This window comes from Pristis pectinata, chromosome 33, assembly GCF_009764475.1.
Source record: "Pristis pectinata isolate sPriPec2 chromosome 33, sPriPec2.1.pri, whole genome shotgun sequence".
In the NCBI taxonomy this organism is placed as follows: Eukaryota; Metazoa; Chordata; class Chondrichthyes; order Rhinopristiformes; family Pristidae; genus Pristis; species Pristis pectinata.
Window position 1 is genome coordinate 14,949,665 of NC_067437.1, and position 15,333 is coordinate 14,964,997.

General features: G+C 48.5%; 1 protein-coding gene across 1 annotated transcript in view; it reads right to left on the reverse strand.

Annotated features, from left to right (window-relative positions):
- Positions 1 to 9,653: 9,653 nt before the first annotated feature.
- The window catches only part of gcat (glycine C-acetyltransferase), a 33,469-nt gene continuing 27,789 nt past the window's right edge, over positions 9,654 to 15,333 (reverse strand). The window contains exons 8-9 of the mRNA XM_052043145.1: positions 11,917 to 12,038; positions 9,654 to 10,038 (exon numbers count right to left, since the gene is read on the reverse strand). Of these exons, the coding sequence (XP_051899105.1) occupies positions 9,887 to 10,038; positions 11,917 to 12,038 (274 nt within the window). The 3' untranslated portion in view covers positions 9,654 to 9,886. The remainder of the gene's footprint in view (positions 10,039 to 11,916; positions 12,039 to 15,333) is intronic.

The following is a 15,333-nucleotide window of genomic DNA, read 5'->3' on the forward strand; positions in this document are numbered from 1 at the left end:
TGGGCTGAAGGGCCTGTTTCTGTGCTGTATCTCTCTGTGAGAAGTGAAATGGGAGAAAGAATGAGACTGGACTGCAGAGGGTTAATGCTGTCACCTTCTTCAACTCATTCTTCAGGACGCGGGGCCCCTGGTGAGATCCACTCCTGGCTGCCCAGGAGGAGGTGGTGGTGATCTCCCTTCCTCAACATCTGCAGCCCTTGTGGTGAAGGTGCTCCCACGGTGCTGTTGGGGAGGCAGGTCCAGCAATCCAGACGGATTGTATCGCCAGTGAGGATGGTGTGTAACTTGACGCAGAATCTGCAGGTGGTGTTGTTCTCAATGACCCACAGCCCTTTCCCTTCCATGTGGTTGGGGGGGGGTGGGGTGTGGGTTTGGGAGATAAGATAAGATCTTTATTAGTCACATGTACATCAAAACACACAGTGAAATGAATCTCTTTGCATGGAGTGTCCTGGGGGCAGCCCGCAGGTGTCGCCACACTACCGGCGTCAACATAGCATGCCCACAACTTCCTAACCCGTACGTCTTTGGAATGTGGGAGGAAACCGGAGCACCCCGAGGAAACCCCCACAGACACGGGAAGAATGTATAAACTCCTTATAGACAGTGGCCAGAATTGAACCTGGGTCGCTGGTGCTGTAAAGCGTTACGCTAACCGCTACACTACTGTGCCTGCTGTGTGTGCCTTCCAGGTGCTGTGGGAGCTGCCTGGGTGAGTAACTGCAGTGGAGATCGTAGATAGTCGAAAGGTAAGCTTTAAGCTGGGAAGTGGAGGGAGAGCGAGAGGGAGAGACATGTATTGGTGGTGGTGGGGATGAATGTTTAGGGTGGGCGCTGCCTGCCCACGTTCTCTAACAAACAAAGCCTCTGTGAGTTACGAGGTCCAGATAAAAGACTGATTCATTGAAATGTGGGGCCGGTGAACTGAAGCACAATCTGGAGAACAGAAATGATGTACATTAATGTGCAGTCAAGAGCAATGCAGGTGGGTGAGGTCCACTCATCGCAGAGAGCTGAGCCGATGAAAACTCATTCATCTACAGAAGCAAATTAATTGGGACAGAAAGGTTGCCGGTTTGAGATTACACTGTGAATTTAACTCTTGTTTTCTTCCTAAGGGATGCGTGCATTCAAATCCATGTCCGATCCCTCCCCATCCCCGTGTGCTCCTCCATCCAGCCTTACCTGTCATCTCCTTCCCTCACTATCGAGAGCTGTGCCTCTCTGCCCGGGGCCCAGCATCTGGGATTTGCTGCTTAAACATCTCCAATCCTCACCCCACTCTCTTCGAAAATAATCCCTAAACTCTACCTCTTCAACCAGGATTTTATGTAATGCTGGACAAATGCTTGGTATTATACTTATTAGTGAGCTGTTGACCTAATGCCTAAAATTGCATCCAAAAATATAAACTAATTTAACAGTGACTAACAGAGTTAGTCATTGCAATACGTATATGTAGTATTGTAGAATATGGACTGTAAATGCACTGTGAACTTGTCGGAGAATCACGTAGTATGTCTGCTTTGTAATGGTGTAACAACGACATGTAAGAGGCAGCAGTTTATTTGCAAGACAGAGCACTTAACTGCTCCACATGTTGAGTCTTTAAGCTCCTGCTTCTGATTGTTTCGTCCGGTCTGTGTCATTGGTGCATCATGGTCTGGTACAGCAATTCGAATGTGCAGGATTGTAAGAAGCTGCAGAGAGTACTGGACTCCGCCAAATACATCACGGGCACATCCCTCCCCACCATCGGTAGTGTCTACAAGAGGCACTGCCTCAAAAAGGCAACCTCCATCTTCAAAGATCCCCACCATCCGGGCCATGCCAACTTCTCACAGCTGCCATTGGGCGGAAGGTACAGAAGCCTGAAGTCCCACACCACCAGGTTCAAGGACAGCCACCCCTTCAACCATTCGGTTCTTGAACCAAACTGCACAACCCTGATCATTATCTCAGTACAGCAACACTCTGACTACTTTGGTCACTTTGCGCTACAATGGATTTTTTTTGTTCTAATTGTGTTCTTGTAAAAATTGTGTATAATTTATGTTTTTCTTGTGAATGCTGCTTATCTGATGCTCTGTGCCTGTGATGTTGCTGCAAGTAAGCTTTTCATTGCACCTGTGCAGACAGGTACTTGTGCACATGACAATAAACTCGACTTTGTCACATGGGAGGTGAGAGGGAACTGTAACATTTGCCCATGAAGTAGCGACAGGTAACTTCCATGCCATGAAAGCGCCAGCCAATGACTACCTCCAACAAGAGAGAATCGAACCCCCTACCCTTGACATTCAGTACCATTGCCATCACTGAGATCCCCCACCGTCAACACCCTGGGGAAAACCATTGACCAGAAACTCAACTGGAGCTGGGTATCCTGTTGTGAGCGACTCCCTAAAGCCTTTCAATCGTCGACGAGGCCTCGCCTCCTTTATTATGAAGGATGATGGCAGTAGGGGCATGGAACGCCACCACCTGCAGGTTCCCCTCGACGTCACACACCATTCTGATTGGCAAATATGAAATTCATCATATCCGGGTCTAAGTCCAACCACACCATGGGACACCTTTACCAGAAGGACTGTACTGGTTCAAGACAGAAGCTGACCACAACTTCCTTGAGCAATTAAGGATGGCTAATAAATGTTGGCCTCACCATTGACGACACATCCCAAAAAAAAAAGAAAACCCAGTTTATTATTTAAGTTATGGCTGTGGAAGTGATGCAGAGAGAGTCGGGGCTTCCAGGGAGCTGGAACTTAGGGACAATAACTTGCAGGCCTATAAGGGAAATAGGACTGGTGGGATTGTGGCCCTGCACCAGCAGGAAGGAGATAGGCCGAACAGCTTCCTCCTGTGATTTGATGGTTTGGGAGCTGCTTTTCCGGTGTTAAAGTTTTGGAAACCTTGAGAAGGTAGGACCATCCCGTGGGGTGCTGGGGTCAGTGAAGGACGCAGATCGACAGTCAGCAGTGAGGGGCAGGGGAGAGGGGTCTGTCCCAGGTGAGAGTGGTGGGGCTGATACCTGGGGGAGGGGGGGTGGGCGTGGTGGGAGGAGATTCAGCGTGGACATTTGGGAAAGGGGAATGTGCAGAGTGGGAATGGGGTGATCCAGACACATCTCCCAAGGGTTTGATGGGCCACATGGCCTCGCTCTGGTTTCACTATTTGATCAGCGGGACTGAGGCGAGGGCTCAGGCACCCCCCGAGAGAGCTGCAGCCCAGACACTGGGGGGTGTGGGGCAGCCGGCAGCTCGATCACCTGCTCCCGTGGTGGGGGTGTGTTACACACCTGCTAGCACACGTGTGTGTGTGTTGAGTGGTATCTATGCATATACCTGTGTGTGTGTGTGTGCGCATACTGTACATGCTGAGAGACCCTTATACATACATGTGAGTGTGTGCATACATGTTGAGTGATCCCCATATATGCCCATGTATGCTTACATGTTGGGTGGTACCTATGCATGTCTCACCTCATTTATTGTCACAGGCAATACATGTGTGTGTAGAGATGTTGAGATCCTTATACATCTTTCCGTGCGTGTGTGCATACATGTGGAGATACATCTTCGAGTGAGTGTGTGCAAACATGCTGAGTAACTCCTTTTTCTGCCACAGAGAGAACGTGCAAACTCCACACGAAGGTCCACCGGAGGTCAGGATTGAACCCAGGTCGGTGGAGCTGTGAGGCAGTGACTCTGCTAGTTGCCCCACTGTGCTGCCCCATCAAGCCAAAAGAGACTGTAATATCAATATCATGGTTGTGAGTAAATCAAAACAGGCAGGAGACAGCCAGCTTAAAGAACAAGGTGGTGGACGCACCTTCTGGTGGGCAATCAAAATGTAGTGATGAGGGCAATGTGGTCACTGTAGGCCACACGGACGTTAATAAGGCCTTTGACAAGATCCTTTGTGGGAAACTGGTCCATGGGATCCAGGGCATATCAGCAAATTATATCCATAGTTGATTCAGTGATAGGAGGCAGAGGATGAGGTTGCAGGTTCTTCTTGTAGTTGGAAGCCTGTGACCAGCAGTGTACCACTGTGATCGGTGCTGGCACACTTACTGTCACTAATGATTTGGGTATGTACGTGGAGTGTTTAATTAGTAAGTTTGCAGATGACATGAAAATTGCTAGTGATGTTGATAGTGAGGATACTTGAAGGCTACAGGATGATACTGATCAGCTGGTAAACTGGGCAGAGTAACAGCGGATGGAATTTAATCCCGAGTGTGAGGCAATGCAGTTTGGGAGGACGAATGAGGGTAGGATATCACAATGAACGGTACAGCCCGAGGGAATATTGAGCAACAGAGGGACCTTAGTGTACATCCAAGGATCCCTGAAGGTGGCAGCACAGGTGGTGAAGAAGGCATATGGGATACCAGTCTTCATGAGCTGGGGCCCAGAACAGAAGAGTCGGGAGATCGTGCTACAACTTTACAAAGCAGTGGTTAGGCCACCAGTGGGGTACAGGATGCAGTTTGGTCACCACACTACAGGAAGCATGTGATTGCACTGGAGAGCGTTCAGATGAGATCCACCAGGATGGAGTGCTTCAGTTATGGGAGACTGCCACCCTGGTTGGGTTTGTTTTCCTTGGAGCAGAAGAGGCTGAGGGGGGACAATGGAGGTGTACAAAATTATGAGGGGCATGAACAGGGGAGGTAGCAGGAAACTTTTCCCCACAGCGGGGCTATCCAAAAACGAGAGTTCAGAAGTTTAGGTAAGAGGCTTAGAGGAGATGAGGTAGAGCTTTTTCACCCAGGGGATCATTGGAATCTGGGACACACTGCCTGAGTAGGTTTGGAGGCAGAGACTCTTAGAACATTTCAAGAAGTATCGAGATGAACACTTGAAATATCAAGGCATGGAGGCTACAGACAATGGTAAATGGGATTAGTGTAGATAGGTACTTGATGATTGACCTGGTCACGATGGGCTGAAGGGCCTGTTACTGCCGTATTTCTTTCTGAATTATCAGGCCTTCTTTTTCAGGCAGCTCACTCCAAATTATAACTCAGTCAAAAAACCTCTCCAGCTCCCCCCGGAAACTTTGCCAATTATCTCATCTCCCTATTATCCTGTCTCCTGCTGTTGGAAATAATTTCTCTCAATTTCTTCTGTCAAGCCACCCCACTATTTGGGATGCTTTAATTAAATTTCCCTTGAACCTACTGTGCTGCAAGGTGAACATCCCTGGAAAATTCTCTGCAGGTTCTGGTAAATCTCTCTGAAGCCTCTCCAAGGCCTTGGGAGGAATCTGTCTCAGAAGGTGGTTGATAGGAAAATATCCAAGATTGTGAAGCATTTCCCACCTGTCCTTGGTAGACTGTGAGATCACAACTTGACCAATATCTGAGTGAAGGCCAGCCATGTGTCAATGTGAGCTACAGTCACTGTGACAAAGCAGCATTCACACATGACATGCAGCCGAGAGATTGGGGGTTATCGCTGTAGTTTCACCTGCCACACACAGAATCCTGAGCTGCACCAATCACTTCAAAGCCTGAAACTCTACCAAAGGTGTTTTGTTGTATCGTTACTGCTTCCCTCATCCCCCCATTACACCTCGGCAAGAGGCAGACTCTGCTTCCAACAGGGCCCTGACACAACCTGGAATCACTGTAAGCTCAGGTTTGTGTTAACGTTGCAAGGAAAGAGCTGTTCTGTTCACTGGGGTGAGAGAATACTCCACTCTCCACCTGCACTGGGCTGGGATTCAAACATTCCCACTACAAATGGCCTCATTGTTATCTTTTTCCAAAATTTAGGGCCAGCAGCCCTCGATGGAAGATCCTGATCCTGCTCAACACTGGGCTTTTCAGACAGATGTGCGAGCCCCAGGTTGCATGGGTGGACCAGGCAAAACTAAAGGTTTGTACGTTCTCCCTGTACCTGCGTGGGTTTCCTCCGGGTGCTCCGATTTCCTCCCACTTTTCAAAGACATACCGGTTAGGAAGTTGTGGGCACGTTGTGTTGGTGCCGGACACAGCCCATCATGTCTGCACTTGGTCTTTGAAATAACTGCCCAATATCTCCACTTCTTCCTCACGGCCTGTTAAATTGTTCCATTTTAATTGTTAAATCCTTTGGAAAAGTATTAAATCTGCTTCTCTCTGTCAGCACTCTCCTCATCACAAAATATCCTCATCTCTCTGTTTCATTTACCATTCGTTTTAAACAAAAGCAGCAAGTGATGAAAGAACTCAGGCAGTATCTGTGGATGGAGAAACCAGTCAGCGTCCCTTCCTCAGGACTGCGAGAAGAGTGGAGGGTTCATAAAACACCATTTATTTTAACCCAGCACACACTGGTCACCTGCCAGTGGAACATGTTCTCTTTCCTCAATTTTTAATTTTATATCTTCATGAATCTTCCCAGCTGTATGGGGAACCCCAGCCTCTCTCAGACTCATTGCAGGGAGGATTCCAACCCCACTCCCTGTAATCTCTCCGTCGCCATCCTTGCTGGACAGTGGTCATCAGCGTTGGATGCAATGGGGCCTTGGTGATTATGGGTGTTTTTTGCCCCATCGTTTGTCTCCCATTCAAATATTCACCCACCATTCTTTGTGAACATGTTCAGAGATGGGCAGCTGGTGGAGCCACTGCCTCACAGCGCCAGAGACGTGGGTTCGATCCTGACATCGACCGCTGTCTGTGTGGAGCTTTGCACGTTCTCCCTGTGACCGTGTGGGTTTCCTCCCACATTCCAAAAGACCTGCGGGTCAGTAGGTTAATTGGCCGCTGTACATTGCCCCTGGTGTTTAGGCGAGTGATAGAATCTGGGGGAGTTGATGGGAATGTGGGAAGAATATTAAAAAAGAGGGATTAATGTGATGTGAATGGGTGGTCAACACAGACTCCGCAGGCCGAAGAGTCTGTTTCTGTGCTGCATCTCTCCATGACTCTATGATGAACTCACAGTCAATGCCCATTCGAAGTTAATAAGCAAAAAAAACTTTTGGAAACAAAAGTACAAAACTGTGGAAACAGGTCACAGGTCAGACAGCAGAAGAGGTAGCTGCACACGAAGAGTGAGTGAAAAGTGCTGGCCAATTTAAATGGAGTAACTTTACAAGCCAGCCCATCCCTGTGTGTCTGTGAAACAAACAAGGCAGGCACAGTAGTGTAGCGGTTAGCGTAACGCTATTACAGCACCAGTGACCCAGGTTCAATTCCGGCCACTGTCTGTAGGGAGTTCATACGTTCTCCCTGTGTCTGCGTGGGTTTCCTCCAGGTGCTCTCGTTTCCTCCCACATTCCAAAGACATACAGGTTAGGAAGTTGTGGGCATGCTATGTTGGTGCCGGAAGCGTGGCGACACTTGCGGGCTGCCCCCAGAATACTACGCAAAAGATTCATTTCACTGTGTTTCGATGTACGTGTAACTAATAAAGATCTTATCTTATTCCATTTGTGTTGCATCAGATCAAAACTAGCTGCTGAAACTTTCAGATCTGTATCTGACAGATTGTCCTTGGGCGACACCAGTGCAGTTAAACAGCAGAGACACATGCATGGAGGTACAGAGGTATCCTCCATAAACAAACCACAGCAATGCTGTGGACTGGTCCTCACCTCACTGAATGACACGGTGGTCTAGAGTGGCTGGCCTCTTTGGGAGACCACCGAGCACACTTCTACTGAGTACAACTGCTGCTCTTATGGAGACACCAGAGCTTCTGCACGTGCTGGAATCTGAAGCAACACACACAAACAGTGCTGGAGGAACTCAGCAAGTCAGGCAGCATCCATGGAGGGAAATGAACAGTCGATGTTTCAGGTCGAGATCCCTCGGCAGGATTGGAAAGCGTAGCCCCCTTCCCTTTCCCCTCCCTCATCCTCATGACCTGCCCGTCTATTCCCCACCTCCTTCCCTTTATTCCAATGGTCCACTGCCCTCTCCTACCGGATTCCTCCTCCTCCAGCCCTTTGCCTCTTCTACCTCTCAGTTTCTTACATCTCCCCATTTCCCCACCCCCACCCACCTACCTTCCCCCCCCTCACCTGGTCTCACCCATCACCTGCCAGTGGGGACCCCTCCCCCTCCCCACCTTGTTTATTCTGGCTTCTGCCCTCTTCTTTTCCAGTCCTGATGAAGGGTCTTGGCCTGAAATGTCAACTGTTCATTTCCCTCCACAGATGCTGCCCGACCTGCTGAGTTCCTCCAGCACTTTGCGTGTGTAACTGTTACATACTTCCTTTGACCAGAATGCATCACCCCTAGATTCTGACCTGTAAGTCAGTCCATCACTCAATGACCACCCTCACCATCAATTGTCTTTGCAGCTTCATTCCAAATTCTAAAGAGCTAGGATTTGGAAATTTCAAACAGGCACAGTAGTGTAGTGGTTAGCGTAACGCTGTTACAGCACCAGCGACCCGGGTTCAATTCCAGCCGCTGTCTGTAAGGAGTTCGTATGTTCTCCCCGTGTCTGCGTGTGTTTCCTCCGGGTGCTCTGATTTCCTCCCAAGGACGTACGGGTTAGGAAATTGCGGGCATGCTATGTTGGCGCCGGAAGCGTGGCGACACTTGCGGGCTGACCCCAGAACACTCTACGCAAAAGATGCATCTCACTGTGTTTCGATGTATGTGTGACTAATAAAGGTCTTAACTTGGTCTCTATCCATTTGATAGTGGTTGTGAGGTGATCGGGGGTAGTGGGGAAAAGATGAAATGCTAAAGAGAAGTTTGACCCTCTAACATTTTTCTCCAACATTACAGTTCAACCAAGCCTCAGGCAGAGACTTCCTTCAGCCACGGTGTGGTGTCTCACAGGCAAACTGCTTATCTCTGCTGAATGAGAATGAGAACTTCGATCTCTGCTGCCCAGACCTACAGTTATACAGAGGAAACATGACAAAAGTCAGGGAGAATGGTTCAGTAATGGGCAAGCAAACTTCAGTTTGCACTGCAATGGACTTTACTTTTTGTTCTAATTGTGTTCTTTCTTGCATAATTTATGCTTTTCTTGTGAACATTGTGTCTCTAATGCTATGTGCCTGTGATGCTGCTGCTAGTAAGTTTTTCATTGCAGACATGTACTTGTGTATATGACAATAAACTCGACTTTGAACAAGTTTGGTGTGGTGGGTCTTGGGTCATGTACTCCTTGAAAAATACATTTCTAAATAGAGCAAATGAGCACAAATGGGGTTAGGCACACAAATCATTATAAAGGTATTGGTACAATAAGACAATAAGAATGCAGACCAAGCACAGTGGCTCATTTCTGGTGAGAGGAAAGTACAGAAGCTACATTAAACTGCACAGTGCTTTGGAGAACACACTTGGGAGCACAGTAAACTGTTCCAGTCCCTTATAACAAAGAGCAAGTAGACACGCTGAAGAACCAGCAAGAACAGAGAGGTGGTATCCATCAGATACCAGAGCAGGTTGGGGCTTTTATCTAGAAAAGACAGATGACCTGACACAGATCTGTACGGTGATGAATGATTAGGGAGGGTCAACATGGTGAAGGTGTTTCCATCTGTAAACAAATACCTCAAATACAGCTGGAGTCCCACCAACCAGACTGGACGGCACCAGAGACAGCTCAACTTCACAGTGAGGGATCCCAAATACTCAGGAACCTCGGATGCGAGTAACTGGGATAAATCAGGACTAATTAATGGAACAGCTGCAATACTCTATTTTATAAATGCTATCAAAAAGAAAATTGTTTCTCACAAGTCTGACACACCCTGCCAAAGGCACAAAATCAGACTTAGTGAACCCTGATTGAATTGGTTTGTCTGGAAAATAATGTTCATAATTTTTCTTTGGAGTGTAAATGCAATTAATCTTATCAATGTCCTTCACATCACACACAAAATCAGCTGCATTGGTTTGTACTTCAAACGCCTTTCAAGGAATCACTCCATGTTTGCGCCCAACTTCCAGGAAGGCCTGCACACATTGGTCGATATCCTGGTCACTATGGGCTGCAGAGATCTGCACACGGATTCGTGCTTTGCCCTTGGGAACAACAGGGTAGCTGAAGCCAATAACGTATATTCCTGAGTTAAGAGAAGACGGGGTGAATGTTAGATTGTATTGAGAAACTCTGGCTAAAGAAGTATTTCTCTGGAAGATATTTAGAGAGCATGTCATCAAATCCTTGCAGTACAGGAGGAGGCCACTCGGACCAGCTGAATCTAACTTGGTCTTGGATCCATGCCCGAGATGAAGCGCCTGGAATATAGGAGCCCACTCAATTCAAAACAAACCAAAGAGAATGGATTTTATTTCCAGTCCAGTCTGGAAGGCCACATCCGACACCCCTGCTGAAGCTCCTGGGAATCCAGACCCTAATGGAAAGATGGATCAGAGAGCAGGGAGCTGACTGAGTGAATGAAAATCAAAAACACAAGAGATGCTGGTGCTCTGAAATAAAAACAGAAAATGCTGCAAATACTCAGCAGGTCAGGCAGCATCTGTGGAAAGAGATTAACGTTTCAGGTCTGGATCCCTTTGTCAGAACTGGGAAAGAGAGAACAAATTAGTTTTCATTAGCAGCCAAGGCTGGGTAGACCGAAGGGCATATCTGTGATAGGTTACAGGTTTCTTAACTGCTCCCATTAACCCACTTAGTCTCACCCTATCAGAGGTATTGCCTTTGTTCCAGATTTCTGACCATGTCCCAGACTGAAACATTAGCCGTTTCTCTTTCCACTGATGCTGCCCAACCTGCTGAGTGTCTCCAGCATTTTCCGTTTTTTATTTCGACTGACTGAGTGAAGCAAGTTCGCTGCTGTTGTAGAGAGAGTGGTAACGGGTCCAAGGCCACAGAGGTGAATAGAGAAAGGCTGCATAAACTGGAGCTCTTTATGTGACACTGAACAACTATAAAGAGACAAAATAATAGCAGGGCTGGAAAAGATCAGTTAAAAACTCAAGCAAAAGATGCATTTATATAGAGGCTTTCATTCTCTCAGAGTGTGTTATTGAAGGGCCATTGCTGTAATGCAGGACAGACAACGGAATGTGGTAATTACTGATCATCTGTTTCAGTGGAATTAACTGAGCATCTTACATTAGCCTGGCTCCCAGGGATAACTCCTGCAACAGTGCTGTGGGATCCCTCATCCAGTTTAATATCCAAGCTGGGAAGATGACACGCCTGACGGTGCAGCACAGTCTCGGCACTGCACTGAGGTATCAGCCTGGATCACACACTGAGGTGTCTGGAGTTGGACTGGAAGCCACAGCCTCCTGACTCGGGGGCAGAGAAACTGTGACGGAGATGGAAGGAGCAGTGCCAAGGACCTGTTACACTGTCGAGAGAGCCATGTGGAACAGCTTCCAGGGCAGAGCAGGCCGAGAAGAGTCAGGGAGACTGGAGGACAGGGAGGTCCTGGATTCTGATGGGTCACCACCATAGGCTGAACATCCTATAATGTCCATCCTTTCTGCGACAGTCACTCGCACACAGGGAACATAGGTTCAGGTTAAGGGGGTGATCATTTACAACCAAGGTGTGTCGAAATTCCTTCTTGTGGAGGGTGGCGAATCTCTGGACTTCTCCATCCCAGTGAGACGTGAAGGCTAACGTTAGAAGGATTTGAAGCGGAGAAAGATCAGGGAATGGGGATCTGGCAGAGAGGAGTTGGGCCTGGGGTAGATTAGAATGGCAGGGCAGCGTGAGGGGCCGAGTGGCCTTTACCCACTCCCATTTTGTGTTCAGGCAGAAGCTGCGCGGTGGTCAGTGAAAGCACACGGGCCGCCACCTGTAAAGTGTCAACAATGACAGCAAGGTCCTGCCACAACACAACAGGAATAACTAAAGGCTCCAACAAATCCTCCAGGAGGAGAGGGCAGTGGCCTGGGTCACCGACGTGGCAGGAACCACCGTGCTTCACAGGGTTTTCAAGCTCAGCTCTTGACCTGCAACTTACCCCGCTGCAGCATGTCGTCTGCCATGGCTGATGCTAGCCGGGCATCACCCAACATCACCGGGCAGATGGGATGGTCTGTTCCACCAATGGTGAATCCCGCGGCTGTCATCTGACTGCGGAACCTGTGCAAAACAGCCAATCAGAATCCAGTGAGAAACCTTCCTTCCACAACAGGCCACAGGAGACGGCAACACAAGAGTTGTGACCACCCTCCCCATGGCTCCTCCTCCTCCTCCTCTCACCTTCCATGAGCCCGGAGCCTCTTCCCAGCTCCCCATGATCCATGGACTCCTGCTCTTCCTGCTCCTCACATGGATACTGGGGGATCTTGATCAGTTAGGGAAGTGGGCTGAGGAGTGGCAAATGGACTTCAATACAGACAAGTGTGAGGTGATGCATTCTGGAAAGTCAAACCAGTGTAGGACGGTACCATGAACAGCAGAGCACTAGGGAGTGTAATGGAACAGAGGGACCACGGAGTACAAGTGCATAGCTCATTGAAAACATAGACGGGGTGGTGAAAAAGGTGTTTAGCACACTGGCCTTCATCAGTCAGAGCACTGAGTACAGGAGTTGGGACATTATGTTGCAGTTGTACGATTCACTGGTGAGGCCACACTTGGAGTACTGTGCACAGTTTCGGTCACCCTGTTATAGGAAAGACATGGTTAAACTGGAAAGAGCGCAGAAAAGATTTACGAGGCTGTTGCCAGGACGAGAGGGCCTGAGTTACAGGGAGAGGTTGGCCAGGCTGGGTCTTTATTCCTTGGAATGTAAGAGAATGAGGGGTGACCTTATAGAATGTTTAAAATTATGAGAGGCATAGATAAGGTGGACAGTAACAGTCTTTTTCTGAGAGTAGGGGAGCCCACAACTGGGGGGCAGAGATTTAAGGCGAGAGGGGGAAGATTTAAAAGGGATCCGAGGGGCAACTTTTTCACGCAGAGGTTGGTGGGTACATGGAACGAGCTGCCAGAGGAAGTGGTTGAGGCAGGTACATTAGTTAAGAAGTATAAGGAGGGGAGAAGCCTAAGAGGGATATGGAGGGTATTGGGACCAGCTGGGTGGGCACTGTGGTCGGCATGGTCTCATTGGGCCGAAGGGCCTGTATCTGTTCTATATTGCTCTATGACACCCTTCAGTCCCTCCTCCACTCTTGCCCAGGGCCCCTCCCCGTGGCTCTCCCTTCCCCTCCACTGTGACACGAAATATCTCCCATTACCCACAACCAGCCCCAGCCCAACCTCAGAGCGAGTAGGAAGCCATTCAGCCCCGAGTCTGCTCCACCATTCAATGTGCTCATGGCTGATCCACTCTCCCAAAGCCACATTCCACTCTCTCCCCACACCCCTCGGTGCTTCTTGCATCCAGAAATCTACCAATCTCCTTAAATAAAGACGACCTCCATAGCCCTCTGTGGTAGTGAATCCCACAGATTCACCCTGTGGGAAAAAAACATCTCTCCTCTCCTGAAGATCCTACCCCAAATTCAGAGACTGAGAAGTCGTGTTGCAGCTGTATAGAACTTTGGTTGGGCCACATGGAGTACTGTGTGCAGTGCTGGTCGCCCCATTACCGGAAGGATGGAGAGGGTGCAGAAGAAGTTCACTGGGATGTTGCCTGGATTGGAGTATTAGCTACGAGGAGAGGTTGGACAAACTTGGATTCTTTCCTCTGGAGCGCCAGAGGCTGAGGGGCGACTTGACAGAAGTTTAAAAAATGATGAGGTACAAGTAGCACAAGAGTCTTTTTCCCCAGGGTGGAAATGTCAAATACTAGAGGACATAGCTTTAAGGTGAGAGGAGAAAGTTTAAGGGAGATTTATGAATCAAATTTTTCTGTTCACAGAGAATGACAGGTGTCTGGAACACTGCCAGGGAGGGTGGTGGAACGATAATGAGGCAGTTAGACAGGGACATGAACAGGCAGGGGACGGAGGGATATCCACCACATGCAGATGGGATAGTTTTGATTGGCATCATGGTCGGCATAGACACCGTGGGCCGAAGGGCCTGTTCCTGTGCTACACTGTTCTACGTTCTACATTACCCAGACACCCAACCAGGGGAGACATCCACCTCTTATCTTGTTGAGCCCCTTCAGAATTTTTAATGTTTCAATGAGATCCCCTCTCATTCTTCTAAACACTATTGAATACAGGCCTAGTCCACCCAGTTCCTCCTCAAACAGCAGCCCCACAATCCCTGGAAACAGTCTCGTGAACGGGAACATTGAATTACCAGCAATTGTTCTGGTTCCTTCCCACTGTCCCATGTTAAATCCACCCACCACTCCTGACCACTGATCTCCAGTGCCAGCAGTGGGCACCTACATGGTTGTGTACATTTTACTGTGCTCTCGCCTTCCGTGTTACTGCTCATTAAATGAAAATCAAAAACCTGCAGATGCTGGAAACGTAAAGTAAAATGCTGGAACTGCTCAACAGGTCGGGCTGTATCTGTGGAAAGGGGAAACAGTTAACATCTGGGATCTGGGACCTCTCACCTGACTGTTCAACGACTCTTTCCACAGACACTGCCTGACCTGCTGAGATGTCCCAGCCTTTTCTGGTTTCAGTTTTCATTTTAAATGGTCACTATTCAAAAGGGAACTGGATAAACACTGAACTTCACATGGACCTGGGGAAGGAGCAGTGAAACAAGACCAACTAGAGAGCTATGGGTCTGAAAGGGTTGGGTTAGAGCAGAGATTGCATGAACTATCCACGTATTCCCCGGATTACCTCGAGGAACAAGACAACCGAAGGGTCTAATAGTTTAACTCTATCTACACCAGTTCCTCTGTGGGGGCTGCGGAAGGGGTTATAATGTCATACAGCACAGAAACACACCTCCTGGCCCACCGAGTCTCTGTCAACCATCGTGCACCCATTTGCAGCACAAAGGATACACCCTTAGCGTTACAGACAGATCAATCCAGTGATGTCAGGGAACACTTCTTCGCAGGGTGGGAATCTGGTTCGGAGGCTGGAACATTGACGCTGACACTAAGGGAATTTAAGGTGGAAGGGTTTGAAGTGTGGCAGAACCAAGTTAGGTAGATGGAATTAAGGTACCAATGAGATCTAACAATGGCAGACCAGGGTTGAGGGATGAATGGCCTTTACTCCGGGACAGAACTACTTTGATATGAAGGCTTTTTAGTCTTGCCACTAGATGGCACGTGTGTGCTGGGCAAGTCAGGCAGAGTTGCCCAAAGAAATGCCAGGGGTCAGAGGTGTGCCACAAATGGATGGAAACGCTGATGAGCATTTCGTCCAGCACTTAGACGATGTGAAGCCCAATCACAAACCACAGAACTGCATTTTGTGCAACGTGAACTGGGAAGCAGGAAGGTTCCCTTTTACAACCCTTGCTGAGCAACAAATGCTCGCTCAGTGACACAACAAACCCTTCC